The 26,639-nt window shown below is 36.6% G+C and overlaps 1 protein-coding gene across 2 annotated transcripts in view; it reads left to right on the forward strand.

The window, feature by feature from the left end:
- Window positions 1-26,639, forward strand: part of BRWD3 (bromodomain and WD repeat domain containing 3) — a 212,246-nt gene that overhangs the window by 63,007 nt on the left and 122,600 nt on the right. For both annotated transcript variants that reach the window (XM_087859782.1, XM_087859783.1), the window contains exons 9-11: window positions 290-390; window positions 905-975; window positions 2,146-2,246. In XM_087859782.1, coding sequence (XP_087715908.1) covers window positions 290-390; window positions 905-975; window positions 2,146-2,246 — 273 coding nt within the window. The remainder of the gene's footprint in view (window positions 1-289; window positions 391-904; window positions 976-2,145; window positions 2,247-26,639) is intronic.

A 26,639-nucleotide genomic window follows, 5' to 3' on the forward strand; every position in this document is an offset into this window, starting at 1 on the left:
GCTCTATTGACTGAGCCACCCAGGCACCCCTAAAAATAATTATTTTTAGGACTAATATGTTTTATCCTAAATTTGATGACTGACTTTTTTTTTTCTACAATTGCTTGCTATTTTAAATTTTTGTAAGGTATTCATTAATCTAGGAAATTTAACTGATTTCTTGAAAGTGAAATTCTTAATTGAATTTATTTAAAGTATTTTTTAAATGATTATAATTTTAGAACATGCTGTGTTTAAAATAAGTTTGAACATGAAAGCTTTCTATTTGAATTAGAATTTTTTTTTTTAGTTTTGTCCATCAACTAAAGGCACAACCAGATACCTCACTTCTACTGGTGCTGATGGAACAATCTGTTTCTGGCAATGGCATGTAAAAACAATGAAGTTTAGGTAAGTTTAGAATTGGGTTAGAAATTTTGTGCAAAATCAAGTATGTTTATTTTTCTTTATGACCTTGAGAAATTCTTAATAGTGCATGTATTTAAGTACATAAATATACGTGTGTGTGTGTGTATCATCTATACCTACTTCAATTAGATGTTATAGATTTTAGAATAAAATTTTTATGAAACCAATGTTGAAGAGACTAACTTATACACAAAATTTTTGTAGAGAGTATTTGTTTCATTTATTATTCTGGTAAGAAGACTTTGAACTTCTCTTAATTGTAGTAAGTTATGTGGTAATTTTGTAAAGTTATAATAATAATACTGGTATCTTAAACTATATTTGCAAGGTTTAATGCATTTTTAACCCTAATGATGGGAATAATACTTATCGACTACTTCAGTTGTGTGTTTTTTATAATATTGATGTTAAATCTGTCAATATCCAGCAGTGTGCAAAGATTCTTGCATGTTAAATGAACATGATGGAAAATAAAAATATCTTACTTTTCCCTTAGAGATCGCCCAGTGAAGTTTACTGAGAGATCCAGACCTGGAGTTCAGATATCTTGTTCATCTTTCAGTTCTGGTATGTGTAAATATTGAAAGTTTCAAGTACCCAATATATTAAATGATCGAGTTGTAAAAGATATATGTTTAATTTTGTGGAGAAAAAAATGTATGTTTGTTAATAGAAACACACCAAAAATGTGAACCATATGATATAATAGATGGACCTTTGTGGACTTTAATTAACATGTAATAGCTTTTGAATTTTTTTAAATTTTCTAATATGTTTTTATATAAATCAGAATTTGGTTGGTAAAAAGTACAGCTCTTTCCCAATACACATACAGTTCAACATTATAATCCTGCCCTGACATTACAGAAAATATATACTGTGGTTCCATTTAGAATACACTTTTACAGTATGTAATTGGTGCTTTTCTACTGCTAAGAATCATATGCTAGCTGACCTTTTCTTTTATTGTGGTAAAATATAACAAAATTTACTATTTTTTTAAAAAAGATTTATTTGAGAGAGAGAGCGCGCACATGCACCCATGCGCACAGTGAGTTGGGGGAGGGACAGAGGGAGAGAATCTCAGGCAAACTCCATGTGGGGCTCAATCTCAGGACCTGCAGATCGTGACCTGAGCTGAAACCAAGAGTCGGACACTCAAGCGACTAAGCCACCCAGCCACCCCTAAAATTTACTATTTTAATAACCATTTTTAGGTGAGTAGTTTTGTGACATTAAGTATATTCATTAAGTATATTGTTTTAGATATATTACCACCATCCATCTCTAGAATTTTTTCATAATCCTAAAAGTGGTTGAGTTTTTACATTACACCATGATGGCCACTATAAAGAGAATTGCAGCTATAGGTCATTTTATAAATAATTTTGGAGCATTATGATTTTGCATAAAATATAAAGAATTCCTCAAGGCTCTGTCCTTTAATGTTTATTTTTCAAAGGCCTGTGTTTAGTGTGTAGTTGTTGGATTTTTGTCGGGTGAATGGTATAATTGTCCTTTAAATATTTTTCTTGAATTTTACCTATTTTTCTCAGAAGTTTTATGTCTTTAATTATTAGATAATAACCTGTGTTATCTTTAATGATTAGAAGATACCTGTCTTTAATGATTAGAAGATAACCTCTTATTAATATAAGGTAGCATGTAACTAAGAAGGCAAAGTGTTTTTAAAGTTCCTTGGTAAAATGTTTGCTTGTTTGTTTTTTAATCTTCCAGGTGGTATGTTCATTACAACAGGTAGCACTGACCATGTGATTAGAATATATTATTTGGGTTCTGAGATCCCTGAGAAAATTGCTGAATTAGAATCACATACGGTAAGAGCAAAATGAGAAACTTAAATATGTTTCTTTCTTTTTTAATATCTCTGGAAAGTTGGTTTTATTTCTTCTTTTCTAATATGTACCTTAATTTAATATATATTGGTGCTGAAATCTATATGGTAAGATATCTCAGTAATATTGAAGATCAGTGTGAAATTCTGGATTTAGTATGGCTGTAGTATTTAAAACAAGTTCTATTTGATTACATAGAAAGAAACCACATTATAGTAATAATTAATGAAAAGCCTCTTTGAGCCTGCTGTATTCAATTAATTATATGAGCTGTTTGTTACTTTAAAATCTACATGCTTTTTAAAGATTTTGTTTTTTTATTTAAAAGAGAGGGAGAGAGCATGAGCAGGGGGAGGGGCAGGCAGAGGGAGAGGGAGAAGCAGGCTCCCCGCTGAGCAGGGCACCTGATGCGGGGCTTGATTCCAGGACTCTGGGGTCATATCATGACCTGAGCTGAATGCAGATGCTTAACCGACTGAGCCACCCAGGCGCCCCAAAATCTACATGCTTTTTAAAAGACACATTGAAAAATGGTGGCATGGAAGGATCCTGAAATCACCTCCTCCTGTGAACATGACAAATCTACAGCTATATATGGGACAATTCCCTCTGAAAAGGACCTGAAAGCTAGCTAAACAGTGCCTCTACAACAAAAGATGAAAGGGCCACATTGAGATGGGTAGGAGAGGTAGAGATGTGGTCCTTCAAAAAACTCCACCCCAGGAGCAGCAACCCACAGTTGGGAGTAATCTCATAATATGGAACTTGTTCTTGAGGAGGAAGGTATCTAATGTCCCACATCAGGCACCCCAACCCTTGGGACCAGAACTAGAGAAACGAGCCCCCAGGGTATCTGGCTACGAGAGCCAGGGGGGTTTACTTCTAAGAGAACTGTAGGGAATGAAAAATACACTCTTAAAAGTGTCCTGCACAGACTCACTTGCCATGGGACCCAGCTCAGAAGCAACAGTTTGCAAGGCACCTAGACTCTATGTGAAGGAGACTTATTTGCTAATCTTAAAACGTCTGCTGGAGAGGCAAGAACCTGTTGGGACTCTCTCCAGGGGAAGAGGTAGGCACCATTTTTGCATTCTCCTGCCTTGTTGGTCATGGTGTAAATGGGTGCTATGTGGAACCCCTCCTTTAAGTCTTTAAGTTGGCTAGCTTCAGTGGGAGTACCATACCCATGCACACTGCAGCTGTGGCCTATCCCACCACAGCCAGGTGGGCTGAGTACCCCATACCCATATCACATTCACAGCCTGCCTACCATAGCTGGTGGGCATGCACAGCCCACACAGGATACCCCTTGACCACCTGGCTCTAGTGGCCCGGGGTATTGTGTTCCTGGACCCAATGGGTTTGAAGCAGTTAGACAGCTTCTGGCAGGCTACCATAGCCAGGGCACTGCACAACCAGAAGACTGAAACACCCCCATTCTTGATGTGAATAATTCCTATTATTTTTGTTGTGGGAGCAGGTCACACATCCAGAGGCTACAGAAGGGCTCTCAGGGAACATGGGCAGGGATTCACCATATTAGCACCCTCACTTGACCTCATCATAGCTTGCTGATACCTCACAGAAAGGAGGTTATACACGTGTCTAAAGCTATGATTTTTGCAACTATTGCCTGGGGACACCTCTGGAACTGGTCTGGAAGTCAACAGGGTTTATGCTTGTGGACCCAAAGACTGTATATTTGCATATCTTAAGAAGATACTGCTTGATAATCTGTCTTACAATTAGCCTGGAAGTAGGCACTGTCTGAGAGCCCTCCTTTTGGAACAGTGGCAGGTCTTGGCATACCTTCAACAACTGAGACTTATCAAGAACAAATTGTGCTACTTATAGACAATCTCAGAGGTCTGAGAAACAACCAAAAGCTAGGGCACAGTTGAGCTGATAAGGTTTATCTCCAATGCAAGGCCACACTATACAATTTCATTTATATGTGGAATTTAAAAAGTAAAACAAAGTAAAACAAATGAACAAAAAGCAAGAAGCCGACCCATAAATGCAGAGAAAAACTTGTGATTGCCAGAGGGGAGGGAAGTGGGGGAATTGGCAAAATGGATGAAAGGGAATGAGAGATACAGGTTTCCAATTATCGGATAAATAAGTCATAGGGGTAAAAAGTACCAAGTAGGGAATATAGTCAATCATATTGTAATAGCATTGTATGGTGACAGATGGTAGCTACACTTGTGGTGAACATAGTATAATGTATAAACTTGTCAAATCACTATGTTGTACACCTGAAATTAATATAACATTATGTGTCAACTATAATTAAAAAAATTTTTTTAAGGAGGAGAGGTAGCTATTTTACCTAATGCATAGAAACAAACATGGAGTCAAGCAAAATGAGGAGACAGGTATATGTTCGTGATGAAAGAACAAGAGAAAACCTCAGAAAAAGACCTTAATGAAATGGAAATAAGTAATCTACCTGATAAAGAATTCAAAGTAATGGTCGTAAATATGCTTACCAAACTCAGGAGAAGAATGGATGAACACAGTGAAAACTTCAACAGAGAGATATAAACCACAAGAAAGTAACAAAGAGAAGTCGCAAAGCTGAAGAATCCAATGGGTGAAGTGATAAATATACCTAGGTGGTTCAGTGGCAGACTAGACAAAATAGAACAGATGAGCAGCCTGAAGACAAGATACCAGAAATAACTGAGAACAGGAAAAGGGGGAATAAAAAGAAAAATTAAGATAGTTTGAGGGACATACTGGACAACATCTAGCAGAATAACATCTGCATTATAGGGAGTCCCAAATGAAGACAGAAAAAAAAAAAGTAGAAAACTTATTTCAAGAAATAATGGCTGAACATTTCCCTAACCTAGGGAAGGAATCAGATATTCAGTTCCAGGAAGCCCACAGAGTTCCAAATAAGAAAAAAACAAGGAGATCCACATCAAAGAACATTCGAATTAAAATGTTAAAAATTAAAGAGAATCTCAAAAGCAGCTAGAGAAAAACAACTTGTTGCATTAAAAGGGACCCCCAAAAGCCCATCAGCTGATTTTTCAATGGAAAATTTGTAGGCCAGAGGGGAGTGGCATGGTATGGCATGATATATTGAAGGTGCTGAAAGGAAAAAAAAATGTCCAACCAAGAATTCTACCTGGTATATTATTTCAGAATTTAAGGAGTGATAGAGTTCCCAGACAAGCAAAAACTAAATGAATTTGTCACCATTTAAACAGTCTTATTAGAAATGATAAAGAAATAAGTTTCTGCTGAAAAGAAAAGGAATGAACTAGTAATAAATTGTATTAAAGTAAAATATCTCACTGAAAAAGACAAACATATTTAAGATAGGGGATTCAACACATATAAAGCTAATATGAAGTTTAAAACAAAAAAAATGATAAAATTAACTATATAATAATTAGTACAGGGATGCACAAAATGAAAAGATTTATTTTTTTAAGTCTTTTTTTTAGTTTTAAATTTCAGTTACTTAACAGTGTTATATTAGTTTCAGCTGTACAATATAGTGATTCAACAATTTCATACATCACCTGGTGCTCATTATGAAAAGTTCACTCTTTAATCCCCATCACCTATTTAACCCATCCTCCAAAACTCCTCTGGTAACCATCAGTTTGTTCTCTATAAGAGTCTGTTTCTTGATTTGTCTCTCTCTTTCCCTTTGCCTCCTTTCTTTTGCTTCTTAAATTCCACAGGTGCATGAAATCATATGGTATTTGTCTTTCTCTGACTGACATTTCACTTAGCATTATACTCTCTAGCTCCATCCATGTCACTGAGAATGGCAAGATTTCATTCTTTTAAAAAACTGAATATTCCATTGTATGTATTCTTCTTTATCCATTCATCAATTGATGGATATGTGGGTTGCTACCATATCTTGGCTATTGTAAAAAATGCTGCTATAAAAATAGGGATTCATGTATCTCTCTGAATTAGTGTTTTTGTATTTTTTGCATAATTACCCAGTAGTGCGATTGCTGGATCATAAGGTAGTTTGATTTTTAACTTTTTGAGGAACCACCATACTGTTTTCCAGTGTGACCACACCCAGTTTTCATTCCTACTAACAGTGCAAGAGGGTTTTCCTTTCTTCACATCCTCACCAACACCTTTTGTTTCTTGTGTTGTTGATTTTAGCCATTCTGGCAGGTATGAGGTGCTATCTCATTGTAGTTTTGATTTGAATTTCCCAGATGGTAAGTGAGGATGAACAACTTTTCTTGTGTCTCTGGGCCATCTGTATGTCTTTTTTTGAAAACTGTTTATTTCTTCTGCCCATTTTTTAACTGGATTATTTGGTTTCTGGGTGTTGAGTTTTATAAGTTCTTTATATATTTTAGATACTAACCTTTTATCAGATATGTCATTTGCAAATATCTTTTCCCATTATTTAGGTTGCCTTTTAGTTTTGTGGATTGTTTACTTCATTGTGCAGACACTTTTTATTTTGATGTGGTCCCAATAGTTTATTTTTGCTTTTGTTTCCCTTGCCTCAGGAGATATATCTAGAAAGAAGTTGCTATGGCTGATGTCAAAGAGATTACTGCCTGTGTTCCTTTCTAGGATTTTGATGGTTTCCTGTCTCACATTTAGGTCTTTCATCCGTTTTGAATTTATTTTTGTGTATGGTGTAAGAAAGTGGTCCAGTTTCTTCCTATTCCATGTGGCTATCCAGTTTTCCCAACACCGTTTGTTGAAGAGACTGTCTTTTTCCTGTTAGATATTCTTTCCTGCTTTTCAAAGATTAATTGACCATATATTTGTGGGTTTATTTCTGGGTTTCCTGTTTTTTTCCATTGATCTATGTGTCCATTTTTGTACTAGTACCATACTGTTCTGATCACTACAGCTTTGTAGTATAACGTGAAGTCCAGAATTGTGATGCCTCCAGCTTTGCTTTGCTTTTTCAGGATTGCATTGGTTATTTGAGGGTTTTTTTTTGGCTCCCTACAAATTTTTGGATTGTTTGTTCTAGCTCTGTGAAAAATGCTGGTGGTATTTTGATAGGCATTGCATTAAATGTGTAGATTACTTTGGGTAGAATAGACATTTTAAATATTTGTTCTTCCCATCCATGAGCATGGACTGTCTTTCCATTTCTATGACCCTCAGTTTCTTTCATCAGTGTTTTATAGTTTTCAGTGTCCAGGTCTTTCACTTCGTTGGTTAGGTTTATTCCCATGTATTTTATTTCTTGTGCAGTTGTAAGTTGGGTTGATTCCTTAATTTCTCTTTCTGCTGCCTTATCATTAATGTACAGAAATGCAACAGATTTTTGTATGTTGATTTTGTATCTTACAACTTTACTAAATTTATTTATCAGTTCTAGCAGTGTTTTGGTCCTGTCTTTTGGCTTTTTTATATAGAGTATCATGACATTTGGAAATAATGAAAATTTGATTTCTTCTTGCTGATTTGGATGCCTTTTATTTCTTTGTGTTGTCTGACTGCTGTGGTTAGGACTTCCAGTACTATGTTAAATAACAGTGATGAGAATGGACATCCCTATCTTGTTTCTGAGTGTAGAGGAAAAGCTCTCAGTTGTTACCCATTAAGGATGATGTTAGCTGTGGGTTTTTCGTATATGGCCTTTATCATGTTGAGGTATGTTCCCTCTAAACCTACTTAGTTGAGGGTTTTTATCAATGAATGGATGCTGTACTTGTCTAATGCTTTTTCTGCATCTGTTGAACAGATCATATGTTTATTATCTTTTCTCTTATTGATGTGATGTATCATGTTGATTTGCAAATATTGAACCACCCTTTCAACCCAGGAATAAATTCCACTTGATCTTGTTAAATGATTTTATTAATGTATTGTTGAATTTTGTTTACTAGTATTTTGGTAAATATTTCTGCATCTCCATTCATTGGGGATTAGCCTGTCGTTCGTTTTATGTGGTGTCTTTTATCTGGTTTTGGTATCAGGGTAATGATGGCCTCATAGAATGAATTGGGAAGTTTTCCTTCCTTTTCTACTTTTTGGAATTGTTTGAGAAGAGGTATTAACTCTTCTTTAAATATTTGGTAGAATTTACCTGTGAAGCCCTCTGGTCCTAGACTTTTGTGATTTTGAGTTTTTTAATTACTGATTCATTTTCTTTGCTGGTTATTGGTCTGCTCAAATTTTATGTTTCTGCCTGTTTCAGTTTTGGTAGTTAATATGTTTATAGAATTTAACCATTTCTTACATGTTGTCCAATATGTTGGCATATTGTTTTTCATTATATTCTCTTATAATTGTTTGTATTTCTGTGGTTTGGTTATTTCTCCTCTCTCATATGGGATTTTATTTATTTAAATCCTTTCTCTTTTTTTCTTGGTAAGTCTGGCTACACGTTTATCAGTTTTATTAATTTTTTCAAGGAACCAAGTTCCTGGGTTCATTGATCTGTTCAATTGTTTTTTTTTTTTTAGTTTCTCTATCATTTATTTCTGCTCTAATCTTTTTATTTCATTCCGTCTGCTGGTTTTACGTAGTTTGTCTTTCTTTTAGGTGTAATGTTAGGTTGTTTATTTGGGATTTCTCTTGCTTCTTCAAGAAGGCTTGTATTGCCATAAACCGCCCTTTTACAACCACCTTTGCTGCATCAGGGGTTTTGGAGTGTTATATTTTCATTTTTATTTGCTTCCATGTATTTTTTAATCTCTTCTTTGGTTTCCTAGTTGACTTATCATTTTTGAGTAACATGTTATTTGATCTCCATTTATTGTGCTCTTTCCAGGTTTTTTTTCTTGTGGTGCACTTATAGTTTCATAGTGTTCTGGTCAGAAAAGATGTATGGTATGACTTCAACATTCTTTAATTTGTTGAGGATGTTTTGTAGGGTAATATGTGATCTGTTCTGGATAATGTTCCATGTACACTTGAAAAGCATGTGTATTTTGCTGTTTTAGGGTGGGATGTTCTGAATAGATCTGTTAAATTCATGTGTTGCAGTGTGTCATTCAAAGCCATTGTTTTCTTGTTGCTTTTGTGTTCAGATAATCTGTCCATTTATGTAAGTGGGGTGATAAAATCCTGTACTATAATTGTATTATTGTCATTTAGTTGCTTCATGTTTGTTATTAACTGTTTTATGTATTTGTGTGCAGCTATGTTAGGTGCATTAATATTTACAGTTGTTATATCTTCTTGTTGGATTTTCCCCTTTATCATTATATAGTGTCCTTCTTTGTCTCTTGTTAGTCTTCTTTTAATATCTCTTTTTTCTGATGTAAGCATTGCTAGTCCAGCTTTCCTTTGGCTACCACTTGCATGACGTTTCTCCATCCCCTCACTTTCAGTCTGCAGGTTTCTTTAGGTCTAAAATCAGTCTCCTATAGATAGCATATAGATGGGTCTTGTTTTGTACCCATTGCATCACTCTATGTATTTGATTAGAGCTTTTAATTTACATTCAGACTAATTATTGATAGATGTGTGTTTATTGTCGTTTTATTATTTGTTTTGTAGTTGTTTCTGAAGATTTTTTCTGATCCTTTCTTGTTTTTCTCTTTTTCATGTTCTCCTGATTTTCATTGCTGATGTGTTTGGATTTCTTGCATTTTATTGGTGGTTCTTGGTTTATGGTTACCATTAGTTTTGTATATAACCTCTCCTGTATATAGGAGTCTATATTAAGTTGATGGCTTTTTAAGTTTGAATCCATTCCTTACTGCTCTAATCCCCATGCTTAATGTGTATGTTGTTATAATTTATATCCTTTTATTTTGTGAGATCATTGATTTTTTACAGAAATATTCATTTTTACTGCTTTTGTATTTCCTGTCACTTTTGTGTCACTTTCTGTTTATACTGTCACTTCGTGTTTCTCCTTTCTACTCAGAGTCCCCTTAAATATTTGTAGCAGGGCTATTTTAGTTGTCATGAGTTCCTTTAGGTTGTTTGTTTGTCTGGAAGCTCTTTATGTCTCCTATTCTGAATCATAGCCTTGCTGGATAAACTATTCTGGGCTACAGATTTTTCCCATTCAGCAGTTTGATATATCATGTCACTCCTTTCTAGCTTGCAGTGTTTCCATTTAAAAGTCTCCTGCTAATTGGTTTTCCCTTTTAAGTTACTGTCTTCTTCTGTCTTTCTGCTTTTAGGATTTTGTCTATATCACTATATTTTGCACATTTAATTACAATATGTGTTGGTATTGGCCTGTTTTTGTTGATGTTGATGGGATTTTCTGTGCTTCTTGGATCTGTATATCTGTTTCTTTTCCAGATTAAGGAAGTTTTTAGCTATTATTTCTTCAGATAAATTGTCTGCCCCCTTTTCTCTCTCTTGTTCTGGGACTCCCATAATATGAATGTTATTAAATTTGATGGAGTCACTCAGTTCCCAGAGTCTGTACTCATTTGGCATAATTCTTTTTTTCTCTTTTTTGTTCAATTTGAGTACTTTTCATTACTCTGTCTTCTAGATCACTAATTTGTTCCTCTGCTTCTTCCATTGTTCTCTTCATTCCATCAAGCATGTTTCTCATTTTGTTTATTGACCCCTTTATCTCTGCTATGTTCTTCTTTATCTCTGTGTTAAGGTCTCACTCATGTCTTCCACTCCTTTCTTAAGTTCATGAGTGTTCTTATGATCAATGCTTTAAATTCTCTACTAGGCACATTACTTATATCTGTTTCACTTAGATCTCTAGCCATGGCTTTTTCCTGTCCTTTCATTTGGGATAAATTTCTCTCATTTCGCCTCCCTCTCTGTGTCTGTTTCTGGGTGTTGATAAAGTCAGCTATGTCTTCTGCTCTTCAAAGTAGTACCCTTATAAAGTAGAGGTCCTGGAGTGCCCTGCAGTGCACTATCCCATGTTTGCCTGAATCTTGCACTTCAGGAGCATATCCTCTGTGTGTGTGTGTGTGTGTGTGTGTGTGTGTGTGTGTGTGTGTGTGTGTGTTTTGCTTGTGCTCTACTGTTCGGTCTGAGACACTTTTCCTTTCAGTGCAGTTGTCTGCACTGATTCTCTGCCTGTTGTGGGCTGTACTTGCTCTCTGTATTGTTAGTGGGATCCAGGCAGGCTAACTGTAAGGATCATGCCCACCCAGAAACTTGGGAGTAGGGTAGCAGTGTTACCAGCATTTGTACTGAGCCACTAGTCCTATGCTACATCCACAGAAACACTGCATTGGCTGGGGACTGCTTGCCGGGTTGGCCTGGGGTGGGAGGCTGGGTGCTGTGCGTTGTGATGCCGGGGTATGGTTGGGCCTGGTGCACGATAGCAGCTTGGGGCATATGGTGAGAAGTGGCCTGCAGCAACAGCTGTGCACCCAGCAGCTGGTCATTGCACGGTCATAATGGCTCAGTGTGGCAAGGTAGCCGTGTGCTGTGAGGTAGCTGGGCTCAGTGCATGGGGGCACCTGTGCACTGGTGGGTGGGTAAGGAGTATGTGGCTTTAACAAAATTTGCCCTGAGCCCACAGTCATAGGGCAGCAAGCTTGGAGTGGTTGAGTGCTCAGGAGAACTCGTGGAGGTGGCTTACTGCCCGTAGGTTAGATAGCAAGTGTCTGTGCAGCCCTACCTCCTGCAGAGGACCATGTCTTTATGCTGAGGGGTGGCGGTGAAAATCGTGCCTGCCAGTTCCTTCATTTTTGAAGTCCCCCAACATTCTCTGAAATCAGTGTGACAGATCTGTCTCCTGTTTGTTCCCCAGCATTGTGTAAACTACTGTTTTTATGTTGCCTCTCTATGCAGGCTGCTGTCTCTTTAAGGGCAGTGGCCCAGCTATCACTCACCCTTATGGCTGGTCTAGTGCTCAGTCAGCTGACTTTTAAAGCTTCAGGCTCCAAGTCCCACTGATTATACAAGCTCACAGAATTCAGCCCCTCTGGTTTTCAAAGTCAAGCATTATGGGGATTAGTCTTCTCAGTGTGAGTTCCTTGCGTGAAGGCCTGTTTCTCTGCCCTCTCCATACACACAGCTCCCTCCCTTGTGCCAGCAGCCTCTCTCTGCCTTTCTGACCTTCCTAACCTTTCATATCAGCTTTTCTTCTGTATTTACTTGTTGAGTTTTTTCTGACAGTGTTCGGATTACTCTCCAGTTTATTGATTTGGGTGTGGATGATATCTAGTGGTATAGGGTGAGCTCAGGTCCTCCTCCTCTGCCATCTTCCCTGGTAGGCATCCAAAATGAACAGAGTTAAATCAACATCAATAAAAAATAAATAAGTAAAATAAAATCAACATAAAAAATAACACATGAGGGGTGATAAAGATGTATAGTTGTAGAATGCATTCGTACAGGAGATGCTATCACTTCAAAATAGAGTGATATATATAGGATGTTAAATGTGAAACTCATTTAATACAAAGCAGAAATCTATAGTAGAACACAAAAGAAAACGAGAAATGAATTAAGCATAACACTAAAGAAAATTACCAAATAGCAAGTAAGAGTACAAAAAAAAAAAGAAAGAAAAGAAAAAAAAAAAGAAATGAACAGAGCGGAACTAAAAAAACAGCCAGAAAAAATTCAACAATTGTTGCTAAGTACATTCCTATCTATAATTACTATAAAGTTAAATGGACTAAATTCTCCAATCAAAGACATAGAGTAGATGAATGGATTTTATTTTATTTTATTTTATTTTTTTTAATGATTTTTTATTGTATTATGTTAGTCACCATACAGTACATCCCCGGTTTCTGATGTAAGGCTCGATGAGATGAATGGATTTTAAAAAAGAAACAACAAAAGAAAGACTCATTAATATGTTGCCTGCATACTCATTTCAGATCTAAGAACACAAACTGAAAATGAAACTATAGAAAAAGATATTCAGTGGAAATGGAAATGAAAAGAACACTGGTCTTTTACATGTTGGGAGCTTTTAATTACTAATTTGGTTTCTTTGTTGGTTATTGGTATCTTCAAGTTTTATATTTAGTTCTGTTTCAGTTTTTGGTAGTTTATATGTTTCTAGGAATTAATCCATTTCTTCCAGATTGTCCAATTTGTTGTCATATAGTTTTTCCAAATATTCTCCTATAATTGTTTGTATTTCTGTGGTGTTGGTTGTTATTGATGCTTTTTCATTTGTGATTTTATTTATTTGGGTTCTTTCTCTTTTCTTTTGGATAAGTCTGAATAGAGATTTATCAATTTAATTTTTTCAAAGGAGCAGCTCCTGGTTTCATTGATCTGTCCTATTGTTTTTTTAGTTTCTATATCATTGTTTTACACTCTAATCTTTATTATTTGTTTCCTTCTACTGGCTTTAGGCTTTTTTGTTGTTCTTTTTCCTTTAGGTGTAAGGTTAGGTTGTTTGAGGTTTTTCTTGTTTCTTGAGGTAGGTCTGTACTGGTGTAAACTTCCCTCTTAGGAATGCTCTTACTGCATCCCTAAAACTCCCAATAAAAAAAGTCCAGAACCAGATGGCTTCACAGGCAAATTCTACCATACATGTAAAGAATTAATACCTATTCTTCTCAAACTATTCCAAAAAGTAGAAAAGGACGGACAACTTCCAAATTCATTCTGTGAGGCCAGCATTACCCTGAACCAAAACCAGATAAAGACTCTACTAAAAAGGAGAACTATAGGCCAATATCCCTGATGAAAATGGATGCAAACATTCTTAGGAAAATACTAGTAATCCAAATCCAACAGTATATTGAGAAAATCATTCACCACGCTAAAGTGGGATTTATTACTAGGTTATAAGAGTGGTTCAATATTCATAAATCAATGTGATACACCACATAAAGGAAAGGATAAGAAACATATGATCCTTTCAATAGATGCAGAAAAAGCATTTGATAAAGTACAGCATCCATTCCTGATAAAGACCCTCAACTAAGTAGGTTTAGAGGGAACATACTTCAACATCATAAAGGCCTTATATGAAAAACCCACAGCTAACATCATCTTTAATGGGGAACAATGGAGAGCTTTTCTTCTACACTCGACAAGAAGATAGGAATCTCCACTCTCACCATTGTTATTTAACATAGTACTGGATGTCCTAACCACAGAAATCAGATAATAAAAAGAGATAAAATGCATGCAAATCAGCAAGGAAAAATCAAACTTTCACTATTCCCAGATGACATGATATTTTATATAGAAAACCCAGCAGATTCTACCAAACACTGCTAGAACTGATAAAGAAATTTAGTAAATTTGCCAAATCCAAAATCAATGTACAGAAATCTGTTCCATTTCTATACACCAATAATGAAGGGGCAGAAAGAAAATTAAGGAATCAGTTCCATTTTCAATTGTATCAGAAATAATATGCCCAGGAATAATCCTAACTAAATAGGTGAAAGACCTTTACTCTGTAAACCATAAAACACCAGTGAAAGATATTGAAAATGACAAAAAGAAATGGAAAGACATCCCATCATCATGGATCAGAAGAACAAATACTGTTAAAATGTCTATACTACCCAAAGCAATGTATACATTCCATACGATACCTATCAAAATACCAACAGCCTTTTTCACAGAACTACAACAAACAGTCCTAAAATTTGTACGGAACCACAAAGACCCTGAATAGGGAATGCAGTCTTGAAAAAGAAAAGCAAAGCTGGAAGCATCAGAGTTCTGGACTTCAAGCTATATTACAAAGCTGTAGTCATCAAGACAGTATGGTACTGGCACAAAAACAGACACATAGATCAATGGAACAGAATCGATAACCCAGAAATGAACCCACAGATATATGGTGAATTAATATTTGACAAAGTAGGGAAGAATATCTGGTGGGAAGAAGACAGTCTCTTCAATAGATGGTGTTGGGAAAACGGGACAGCAACATGCAAAAGAATGTAACTGGACCACTTTCTTACACCACACACAAAAATTAATTCAAAATGGATTAAAGAGCTAAATGCAAGACCTGAAATCATAAAATTCCTAGAGTATTATATGGGCATTAACTCTTTGACACTGGTTGTGGCAACTTCTTAGTAGATATATCTCCTGAGGCAAATGAAACCAAAGCAGAAATAACCTTTTGGGACTTCATCAATATGGAAAGCTACTGCAAATAGAAGGAAACAATCAACAAAACTAAAAGGCAACCTATGGAGTGGGAGAAGGTATATGCAAATGATATATCTATTAAGGGTTTGGTATCCAAAATAAATAAGGAAATTATAAAACTCAAACCCCAGGGGCACCTGGGTGCTCAGTCAGTTATGTGTCCAACTCTTGATTTTGGCTCAGGTCATGGTCTTGGGTATTATATCAAACCCTGCATCAGACTCTGCTTATTATGGAGTCTGCTTGAGATACTCTCTCTCCCTCTCCCTCTGCCCCTGCCCCCACTCCACTCACTCTCTCTCTCAAGAAAAAAAAGAGAGATAGAACAGAGATCTTGAGTTGGAGGGGAGGGGAGAGGGAGAGGGAGAAGGAGTCTCCCCTCTGAGCAGGCAGCCTGATGCTGGGCTTGATCCCAGGATCCAGGGATCATGACCTGACGTGAAGGGAGATGCTGAACCTACTGAGCCAACCAGACGCCCCATAAATAAAATCGTAAAAATAAAACAAACCAAACCAAACCCACAACCCCCAGAAGACAAATAATTTAATTAAAAAATGGACAGAAGACATGAATAGACATTTTTCCAAAGAAGACATGCAAATGGCCAGCAGACATAATGAAAAGATGCTCAACATCACTGATTATCAGGGAAACACAAAATTAAACTACAATGAGATATCACTCTGCACCTGACAGAATGGCTAAAATCAACACCACAAGAAACAACAGATGTTGGTGAGGATGTGAAGAAAGGGGAACACTCTTGCCCTGTTGGTGGGAATGGAAACTGGTGCAACTACTCTGGAAAACTCTAAGAAGGATCCTCAAAATGTTAAAAGTTGAACTACCCTATGATCCCACAATTGCACTACTTGGTATTTACCCAAAGAATACAAAAATACTAATTTAAAGGGATAAATACATTCCAGTGTTTATAGCAGTGTTAACTATAATAGCCAAACTATGAAAACAGCCCAAGTGTCCATTGACTGATGAATGGACAAAGATGTGCTCATGGATTGATGAATGGATAAAACACACACACACACACACACACACACACACACACACACAGAAATATTAGCCATAAAAATTATTGAAATCTTGCTATTTGCAATGATGTGGATGGAACTGGATAGTATTATGCTAAGCGAAAAAAGTAGGTCAGAAAATGACAAATACCATATGACTTTACCCATGTGTGGAATTTAAGAAGCAAAACAAACCAGTAAAGGGAAAAAAAGAGAGGCAAATATCGAAACAGATTCTTAACAATAGAGAACAAACATAGTTATCAGAGGGTCGGTGGGTGTGGGATGGGTTAAATTGTTGATAGGGATTATGGAGTGTACTTATGGTGAGCACAGGTGTTGTATGGATGTGGTGATCAGTATATTGTACACCTGAAACCAGTATAACTCTGAATGTTAACTAACTGGGTTTAAATAAAAACTTTAAAAAATGAAAGCTTTTAAGGAGAAAAAAAAAAGAACCCTTGTGAAACTGTGCATATACCAGACAAAATAAACTCTCAAGAAAGATGGTAATGAAAGGTATAGAAGGGCATTACTAAATGATAAAGGCATCAATGCAACATGAGGTTATAGTATTTGTAAATATTAAACAATCAACATAGGGGCACCTAAATACACAAAGCAAAAATTACTAGACTTGAAGGGAAAATTTGAAAGCAATAAAATAATAGCAGGGAACTTTAATATCCAGCTGACATCATTGGCAAAAGCCAATAAGGACAGATTGGCCTTAAAGGACACATTAGACCAGATGGACTTAATAGATACATAAAACATGTTCCATCTGAAAGTACCAGAGTACACATGAAACATTGTCTAGGATAGATCATATTTAGGCACAAAACAAGTATTAGTAATTCAAAAAGATTGAAACCATATAAACCAACGTTTCTGATCACAATGCTATAAAAATAGAGATCAATTACATAAGGAAAACTGGTGGGAAATCAGATATGTGGAGATTAAACAAGATGCTACTGAACAACCAATGGATTTATTCAGAGCTCAAAGGAGAAAATAAAAAGTACCTGGAGACAAATTAAAATGGAAATATAACAGCCCCAAACATGTATGATACAACAAAAGCAGTTTTAAAGAGTTTTAACAGCAAAACAGGCATATGTAAAAAACAAGAGAAATCAGAAACAAATAATCATACTCTACATATAAAGGAACTAAAAAAAGAAAATCAAAGACCAAAGTTACTAGAAGGAAGGAAATAAAGATCAGAGGAAAAATAAATGAAATAGAGATTAAATGACAGTAGAAAAGATAAATGAAAATACGAGCTTGTTCTTTGAAATAATAAAGTTGACAGATACTTAGCTATATTCATCAAGAGAAGAATAAGAGAGGACTCAAATTGATAATCAAAAACAAAAGAGAAGTTCCAGTTGACACAACCACAAAACACAAGGGATCACAATGTATATAAAGTATTATATGCCTACAAATTAGATAACGTAGAAAGAATAATTTTTTTAAATTTTTATTTTAATCCAATTAAATAACATGCAATGTATTACTGGTTTCAGAGGTACAGGTCTGTGATTCATCAGTCTTATATAATACACAGTGCTCAATACATCAAGGGCCCTCCTTAATGTCCATCACCCAGTTACCCCATCCCCACCCACCTCCCCTCCAGCAACCCTCAGTTTGTTTCCTATGATTAAGAGTCTCTTATGGTTTGTCTCCCTCTCTGGTTTCATCTTGTTTTATTTTTTCTTCTCTTCCCCTATGATCCTCTGTTTTTTTTTTCTTCTTAAATTCCACATATCAGTGAGATCGTATGATAATTGTCTTTTTCTGATTGACTTATTTCGCTTGGCATAATACCCTCTCGTTCCATCCATGTCCTTGCAAATGGCAAGATTTCATTTTTTTTGATGTCTGCGTAATATTCCATATTATTTATATACACACCACATCTTCTTTATCCATTCATCTGCCAATGGGCATCTGGGCTCTTTCCATAGTTTGGCTTTTATGGACATTGGTGCTATAAACATTGGGGTGCAAGTGCCACTTTGGATCACTACGTTTGTATCATTGGGGTAAATACCCAGTAATGCAGTTGCGGGGTCGTAGGATAGCTCTATTTTCAACTTTTTGAGGAACCTCCATACTGTTTTCCAGAAAGGCTGTACCAGTTTGCACTCCCACCAACACTGTAAGAGGGTTCCCCTTTCTCCACAACCTCACCAACACTTGTTGCTTCCCGTCTTGTTAATTAAGGCTATTCTAAATGGTGTAAGGTGGTATCTCACTGTGGTTTTGATTTGTATTTCCCTGCTGCTGAGTGATGTGGAGCATTGTTTCATGTGCCCGTTGTCCATCTGTATGTCTTCTTTGGAGAAATGTCTGTTCATGTCTTCTGCCCATTTCTTTTTTTTTATTATTATTTATTTGACAGAGATAGAGACAGCCAGCAAGAGAGAGAACACAAGCAGGGGGAGTGGGAGAGGAAGAAGCAGGCTCACAGTGGAGGAGCCTGATGTGGGGCTCGATCCCATAACACCGGGATCACGCCCTGAGCCGAAGGCAGACGCTTAACTGCTGTGCCACCCAGGTGCCCCCTGCCCATTTCTTGATTGGATTATTTGTTCTCTGGTTGTTGGGTTTGATAAGTTCTTTATAGATTTTGAATACTAGCCCTTTATCTGATAGGTTATTTGCAAATATCTTCTCCCATTCTCTCAATTGTCTTTGGTTTTGTCTGCTGTTTCCTTTGCTGTGCAGAAGCTTTTAATCTTGATGAAGTCCCAGTAATTCATTTTTGCCTTTGATTCCCTTGCCTTTGGAGACGTGTTGAGCAAAACGTTGCTGCAGCCGAGGTTGAAGAGGTTGCTGCCTGTGTTCTCCACTAGGATTTTGATGGATTCCTGTCTCTCATTTAGGTCTTTCATCCATTTTGGGTCTATTTTTGTGTATTGTGTAAGGAAATGGTCCAGTTTCATTTTTTCTGCATGTCTCTGTCCAATTTTCCCAGCACCATTTGTTGAAGAGGCTGTCTTTTTTCTATTGGACATTCTTTCCTACTTTGTTGAATATTAGTTGACCATAGACTTGAGGGTCCATTTCTCGGTTCTCTATCCTGTTCCATTGATCTGTGAGTCTGTTTTTGTGCCAATACCATATTTTCTTGATGATTACAGCTTTGGAATAGAGCTTGTAGTCCAGAATTGTGATGCCACCAGTTTTGGTTTTTGTTTTCAACATTCCTTTGACAATTTGGGGTCTTTTCTGGTTCCAAACAAATTTTAGGATTATTTGTTTGAGTTCTGTGAAAAAAAATTGATGATATTTTGATAGGGATTGCATTGAACGTGTAGATTGCTCTACGTAGCATAGGCATTTTAAAAATATTTGTTTTTCTAATCCATGAGTGTGGGATGTTTTTCCATTTCTTTGTGTCTTCCTCAGTTGTTTTTTGTGAGTATTCTATAGTTTTTTGAGTACAGATCCTTTCTTCTTGGGTTAGGTTTATTTCTAGGTATCTTCTGGTTTTGGGTGCAATTGTAAATGGGATCAACTCCTTCATTTCTCTTTCTTCTGTCTCATTGTTTGTGTATGGAAATGCAACTGATTTTTGTGCATTGATTTTATATCCTGGCACATTGCTGAATTCCTGTAGGAGTTCCAGCAATTTTGGTGTGGAGTCTTTTGGGTTTTCCCCATAGAGTATCATGTCATCTGCAAAGAGTGAGAGTTTGACATTTTCTTTGCCAATTTCAATGCCTTTTATTTCTCTTTGTTGTCTGATTGCTGAGGCTAGGACTTCTAGTACTGTGTTGAACAGCAGTGGTGATAGTGGACCTCCCTGCCATGTTCCTGACCTTAGGGGAAAAGCTCGTTTTTCCCCATTGGGAATGGTAGTTGCAGTGGGCTTTTCATAGATGGCTTTTATGATGTCGAGGTATGTTCACTCTATCCCTACATTGTGAAGAGTTTTAATCAACAGAGAATGCTGTACTTTGTCAAATGCTTTTTCTGCATTTAGTGAGAGGATCATAAGGTTCTTGTCCTTTCTTTTATTAATATAGTGTATCACATTGATTGATTTGCAGATGTTGAACCACCCTTGCATCCCAGGAATAAATCCCACCTGGTCATGATGAATAATCCTTTTATTGTACTTTTGGATCCTATTGGCTAGTATGTTGGTGAGAATTTTTGCATCCATGTTCATCAGGGATATTGGTCTGTAATTCTTCTTTTGGTGGTGTGTTTGTCTGGTTTTGGGATCAAGGTAATGCTGGCCTCATAGAAAGAATTTGGAGGTTTTTCCTTCCGTTTCAATTTTTTGAAACAGCTTCAGAAGAATAGGTATTAATTCTTCTTTTAAGTGTTTGTTAAATTCCCCTGTGAAGCCATCCTGCCTGGACTCTTGTTTGTTGGGGATTTTTGATTACTGCTTCAATTTTCTTGCTGGTTATGGGTCTGTTCAGGTTTTCTATTTCTTCCTGTATCAGTTTTGTTAATTTATACATCTCTAGGAATGCATGCATTTCTTCCAGATTGCCTAATTTGTTGGCATATACTTACTCATAATATGTTCTTATGATTTTATTTCATTGGTGTTGGTTGTGATCTCTCCTCTTTTATTCATGATTTTATTCCTTTGGGTCCTTTCTCTTTTCTTTTTGATAAGTGTGGCCGGGGGTTTATCAATCTTATTAATTCTTTCAATGAGCCAGCTCCTAGTGTCGTTGATCTATTTTACTATTCATTTGGTTTCTATTTCGTTGATTTCTGCTCCAATCTTTATTATTTCTCTTCTCCTGCTGGGTTTAAGCTTTATTTGCTGTGCTTTCTCCAGCTCCATTAGGTGTAAAGGGAGGTTGTGCATTTGAGACCTTTCTTGTTTCTTGAGAAAGTCTTGTATTGCTATATACTTCTTAGGACCACCTTTGCTGCATCCCTGATGTTTTGAACAGTTGTGTTTTCATTTTCATTTGTTTCCATTTTTTAAAAATTCTTCTTTAACGTCCTTGTTGACCCACTTATTCTTTAGTAAGATGCTCTTTAACCTCCTTGTATTTGAGTTATTTCCAAATTTCCTCTTGTGATTGAGTTCCAGTTTCAAAGGATTGTGGTCCAAAAATATGCAGTGGGTGAACCTAGTCTTTTGGTAGTGGTTGAGACCTGATTTGTGACCCAGTATGTGATCTATTCTGGGGACCGTTCCATGTGCACTTGAGAAGAATGTGTATTCTGCCCTTTAGGATGGAATGTTCTGGATATATCCGTGAAGTCTATCCGGTCCCGTCTGTCAGTCAAAGCCTTTATTTCCTTATTGATCTTCTGCTTAGATGACCTGTCCATTGCAGTGAGGGAGGTGTTAAAATCCCCTACTATTATTGTGTTATTTTCAATGTGTTTCTTTCGTTTTGTTATTAATTGGCTTATATTATTGACTGCTCCCATGTTAGGGGCATAAATATGTATAATTGTTAGATCTTCTTGTTGGATAGATCCTTCAATTATGATATAGTGTCCTTCCTTATCTCTCATTACAGTCTTTGGTTCTTTGATTTAAAATCTAATTTGTCTGATATAAGGATGGCCACCCCAGCTTTCTTTGATGTCCATTAGTAGGATAAATGTTTTTCCACTCCTTCCCTTTAAATCTGGAGGTGCCTTTGGGTCTAAAAATAGTCTTTTATAGACAGCATATCAATGGGTCTTGCTTTTTTATCCAGTCTGAATCCCTGTGTCTTTTGAATGGACATTTAGCCCATTTATATTCAGAGTAACTATTGAAGGATATGAATTTATTTATTTATTTATTTATTTATTTTTTTAAGATTTTATTTATTTATTCGACAGAGATAGAGACAGCCAGAGAGAGAGGGAACACAAGCAGGGGGAGTGGGAGGAGTGGGAGAGGAAGAAGCAGGCTCATAGCAGAGAAGCCTGATGTGGGGCTCGATCCCAGAACGCTGGGATCACGCCCTGAGCCGAAGGCAGACGCTTAACCGCTGTGCCACCCAGGCGCCCCGAAGGATATGAATTTAGTATCACTGTATTACCTGTACAGTGACTGTTACTGTATATCGTCTGTTTCTTTCTGGTCTATGTTAGTTTTGGGCTCTCTCTCTGCTTAGAGGATCCCTTGTAATATTTCTTATAGGGTTGGTTTGGTAATCACAAATTCTTTTAGATTCTGTTTGTCCTGGAAGCTTTTTATCACTCTTTCTGTTTTGAATGGCATCCTAGTTGGGAAAAGTATTCCTGGCTGCATATTTTTCTCATTTAGCACCTTGAATATATCATGCTAGTTCTTTCTGGCCTGCTAGGTCTCTGTGGATAGGTCTGCTGCCAGTGTAATGGTTCTATCCTTGTAGGTTACATACAGACCTCTTGCCCCTGGCTGCTTTTAGGATTTTCCCTTTGTCTCTAAAATTTTTAACTTTCACTATTCTATGTCAAGGTGTTGACCTACTTTTACTGATTTTTTAAGGTGGGTTTTCTATGCCTCCTGAAATTGGATGCCTGTTTCCTTCCCCAGATTAGGGAAGTTCTCCACTATTATTTCCTACAATATACCTTCTCCCTCCTCTCTCTGTTTCCTCTTCCTCTGGGATCTCAATTATTCTAAAATTTTTTCACCTTGTGGTATCACTTATGTCTCGAATTCTCCCCTTGTGATCCAGTAGTTGTTTATCTCTTTTTCTTAGTTTCTTTATTCTCCATCATTTTGTCTTCTATGTCACTAATTCTCTCTTTTGCCTCATTTATCCTAGCAGTTAGAGCCTCCATTTCTGATTGCATCTCATTAATAGTCTTTTTGTTTTCGACTTGGTTATATTTCAGTTCTTTTATTTCTCCAGAAAGGGATTCTCTAGTGTCTGTTATGCTTTTTTCAAGCCCGCCTACTATCTTTATGATCATTATTCTGAACTCTAGTTCCGACATCTTACTTAATGTCCAATCTGATTATGTCCTTGGCAGTCAGTACTGCCTCTTGTTCTTTTTTGCATTGAGTTTTTTCGTTTTGTCATTCTGTCCAGTGGAAAATAGATGAACGAGAGAACAAAATACTAACATGGCAACAATGACCCCAGAGAAATATACACTAAGCCAATCAGAAGAGACCTGACATCAGGAGGACAAAAAAAAGAAAAAAAAAGGATAAAAGAAGGGAAAAAAGAGAATATAATCAGACAAGTGAGCAGAATAGAGCAATACACTGGGGTTTTTTGTGTGTGTGTATTTTGGTCTGTTTTTTAGAAAACTAGGTCCCAGAATTGTCAAGAAAGAAAAACTTATATATGTACAAAAATAAAATTAAATCCAATGAAAAGATAGGATGTAACTGTAAGTATGGAAATTAAATACAAGAAAAAAACAAAAGAGGAAAAAGGAAACAATGACAGGAAAAATAATGGGAGATAGGTGAACAGAACAAAGCAATACACTATCTCCTGAGTGTATCTTGTTCAGTTTGTTATAAGAAACTATGTCTCAAAATTGTAAAGAAAGAACACCTTATATATACAAACATAAAATTAAATACATTGAAAGGATAGAACATGCAAAACTAAAATTAATACCTTGAAAGGATAGAATAAAATTTAAAAATGAAAATTAAAAGACTTTAACAAAACAAAAAAAAGAGAAAGAAGAAAAAGATTAAACAAAACAAAACAAAAAAGAAAATGATCAGACAGGTGAATAGAACAGAGCCATACACTAGATTTGGGGTTTATTTTGGTTTGTCCGAAGAAACTGCATCCCCAAATTGTAAAGAAATGAAAACTTATGTGTGTATAAAAAGAAGATTAAATACAATGAAGGGATAGGATATAATTGTAAAAATGAAAATTAAAAAAAAATTTAAAAAGGTGTTGATTAAATAAGAAATTTTGTTGAAAAACAAAAGAAAAATAATTAAAAAAATTAAAGTTGAAAAACTAAAGAATCATGGGATAAAGTCCATGAATTCTAGATGTTGTATTCCACTAGTGCTGGAGTTTTGCAGTTCTCAATGGTCAGTAAACTTGTCCTTGACTGGATGTTCTTCCTGATCTTCTGGGAGAGGGGCCTGTTACATTGATTCTCAAGTGTTTTTGTTCCAGGCGGAATTGTACTGCCCTTGCCAGGGGGCCAGGCTAAGTAATCTGCTCTGGTTTGCTCTAAGTGGCTTTTGTTCCCTGAAGGCTTTCCCTGCAGCTTTAGAGGATAAGAATGAAAATGGAAGCCTCCTAATCTCTAGCCTGGAACCTAATGCCTTGGGCCCCACTCCTCAGTGCACCCTCAGGGAAAAGCAGTCAATCACCCCTGTCTCCCTGGTCTCTGTTCACACTTTGTGTTTACCCAGCCTGTGACTGAGCATTTCTGTCTCAGGCAAGCCACCCAGTTTGGAGTCTCCAAACCCTGCAGACTCCTGCCATGCACTCCCACACTGCTCCTCTTGGGGGAAGGAGGGAGGTCTCGCCGGTTCTGCTGCTTGTTTGGGCCCCTGCTCAGAGAGCAATCGCCTGACTGCTGCTTTTTGCGGTTTATGGCTATCCTGAGCTGAGAGTCCATTCCTGGGCTCACTCTTTGTAGCTGGCTTCTTCGCTCTGATGCCTGGGAGCTCTGCCACACTCAGGCACCCCCGGTCTTCCTGTGACCCCGAAGATCCTGAGACCACACTGTCCCATTTAGGGATCCACCCCCGCTTAGCAGCCTAAGTGACGTCCCTCACTGACCAGACTTCTGAAAGTTCTGATTTTGTGCTGTGCTGTTATATTACTTGCTGGTGGCTGGCTGACGGAGGCTCCCTCCCCCTGCAGTCTATCTTCCCATATATCGCCTCAGATTCACTTCCTCGCATCGACCTTGCAGAAAGTGGTTGCTTTTCTACTTGTAGAGTTGCAGCTATTCTTTTCTTAGATCTCTGGTTGAGTTCACAGGTGTTCAGAATGATTTGATAGCTATCTAGCTGAATTCCTGGAACGAGACGGAATTTTGGTCTCCTACTTCTCTGCCGTCTTGGACTCAGAAATGGATAAGTTCTTAAAACATCCAATTTTCTAAGACTGAATTATAAAGAAATAAAAAATCTGTATTGATGGATTCCTAGAAAGGAGACTGAATCAGTAGTCAAAACCCATCCAACATACAAAAGTCCAGAACCAGGTGGCTTCACTGAATAGTGCTAAACATTGAAAGATTTAATCACTGTCCCCAGACTCTTCCTAAAAATTAAGGGAATGCTCCAAACTCATTTTACAAGGTCAGTCTCTGATATAAAAACCAGACAAAGACACTAAAAATGAGGAAATCACAGGCCAATATCCCTGATGTATAGAGATGCAAAAATATTCAACAAAATATTAGTAAACTTAATTCAGCAATGCATTCAAAGGATCATACACCATGATCAGGTTGGGATTGCTACAGGCAAGAATGATTCAACATCTGCAAATCAATCAACATGATACACCACATTAGCAAAATGAAGGATAAAAGTCATATTATCATCTCAATAGTTGCAAAAAAAGTATTTGATAATATTCCATATTCATTTATGATAAAATCTCTATTAATAAAGTGTGATAGAAGGAATGTATCTGAGTATAATAAAGATCATATCTGACAAATCCACAGCTTACATACTCCGTGGTGAAAAGGTGAAAGCTTTTCTCGAAGATCAGGAGTAAGACAAGGATGTCCATTTTTGCTGCTTTATTCAACATAGTATTGGAATTCCTTGCCACAGTAATTAGCCATGTAAAAGAAATAATAGGCATCCAGTTTGGAAAGGAAGAAGTAAAACTGTAACTATTTGCAGATAACATAATTCTGTATATAGAAAACCCTAAAGATTCCACTAAATAAAACCAAACTGGTACAACTCATAAATGTACTCAGTAAAGTTGCAGGATAGAAAATCAATATACAGAAGTCTGCTGTGTTTCTATACACTGAGAATGTACTATCAGAAAAAAATATACTAAGGAAAAAGTCTCAATTACAATGCTTCTAAAGAATAACATACCTAGGAGTAAATTTAATCAAGGAAATGTAGACCTGCACACTGAAAACCAGAACAGATGAAAGAAATTGAAGAAGACAAATAAATGGAAAGATAATTCCATGCTCATGAATTGGAAGAATTAATATGTCCAGGCTGGCTGCCCAAAGTAATCTAGAGATTACATGCAATCCCCATCAAAACCCCAGTGGCAATTTTTAGAAGGGGAACAGATATGTCTAAAATTTGTAGGAGTCACAAAAAATCACAAATAGCCAAAGTAAACTTGAGAAAGAACAAAGCTGGAGGCATCACACTTCCTGATTTTAAACTATACTACAAAGTTCTAGTAATCAAAGCAGTATGGTGTTGGC

This window comes from Ursus americanus, chromosome X (assembly GCF_024610735.1).
Source record: "Ursus americanus isolate L20-20 chromosome X, mUrsAme1.1.p, whole genome shotgun sequence".
In the NCBI taxonomy this organism is placed as follows: Eukaryota; Metazoa; Chordata; class Mammalia; order Carnivora; family Ursidae; genus Ursus; species Ursus americanus.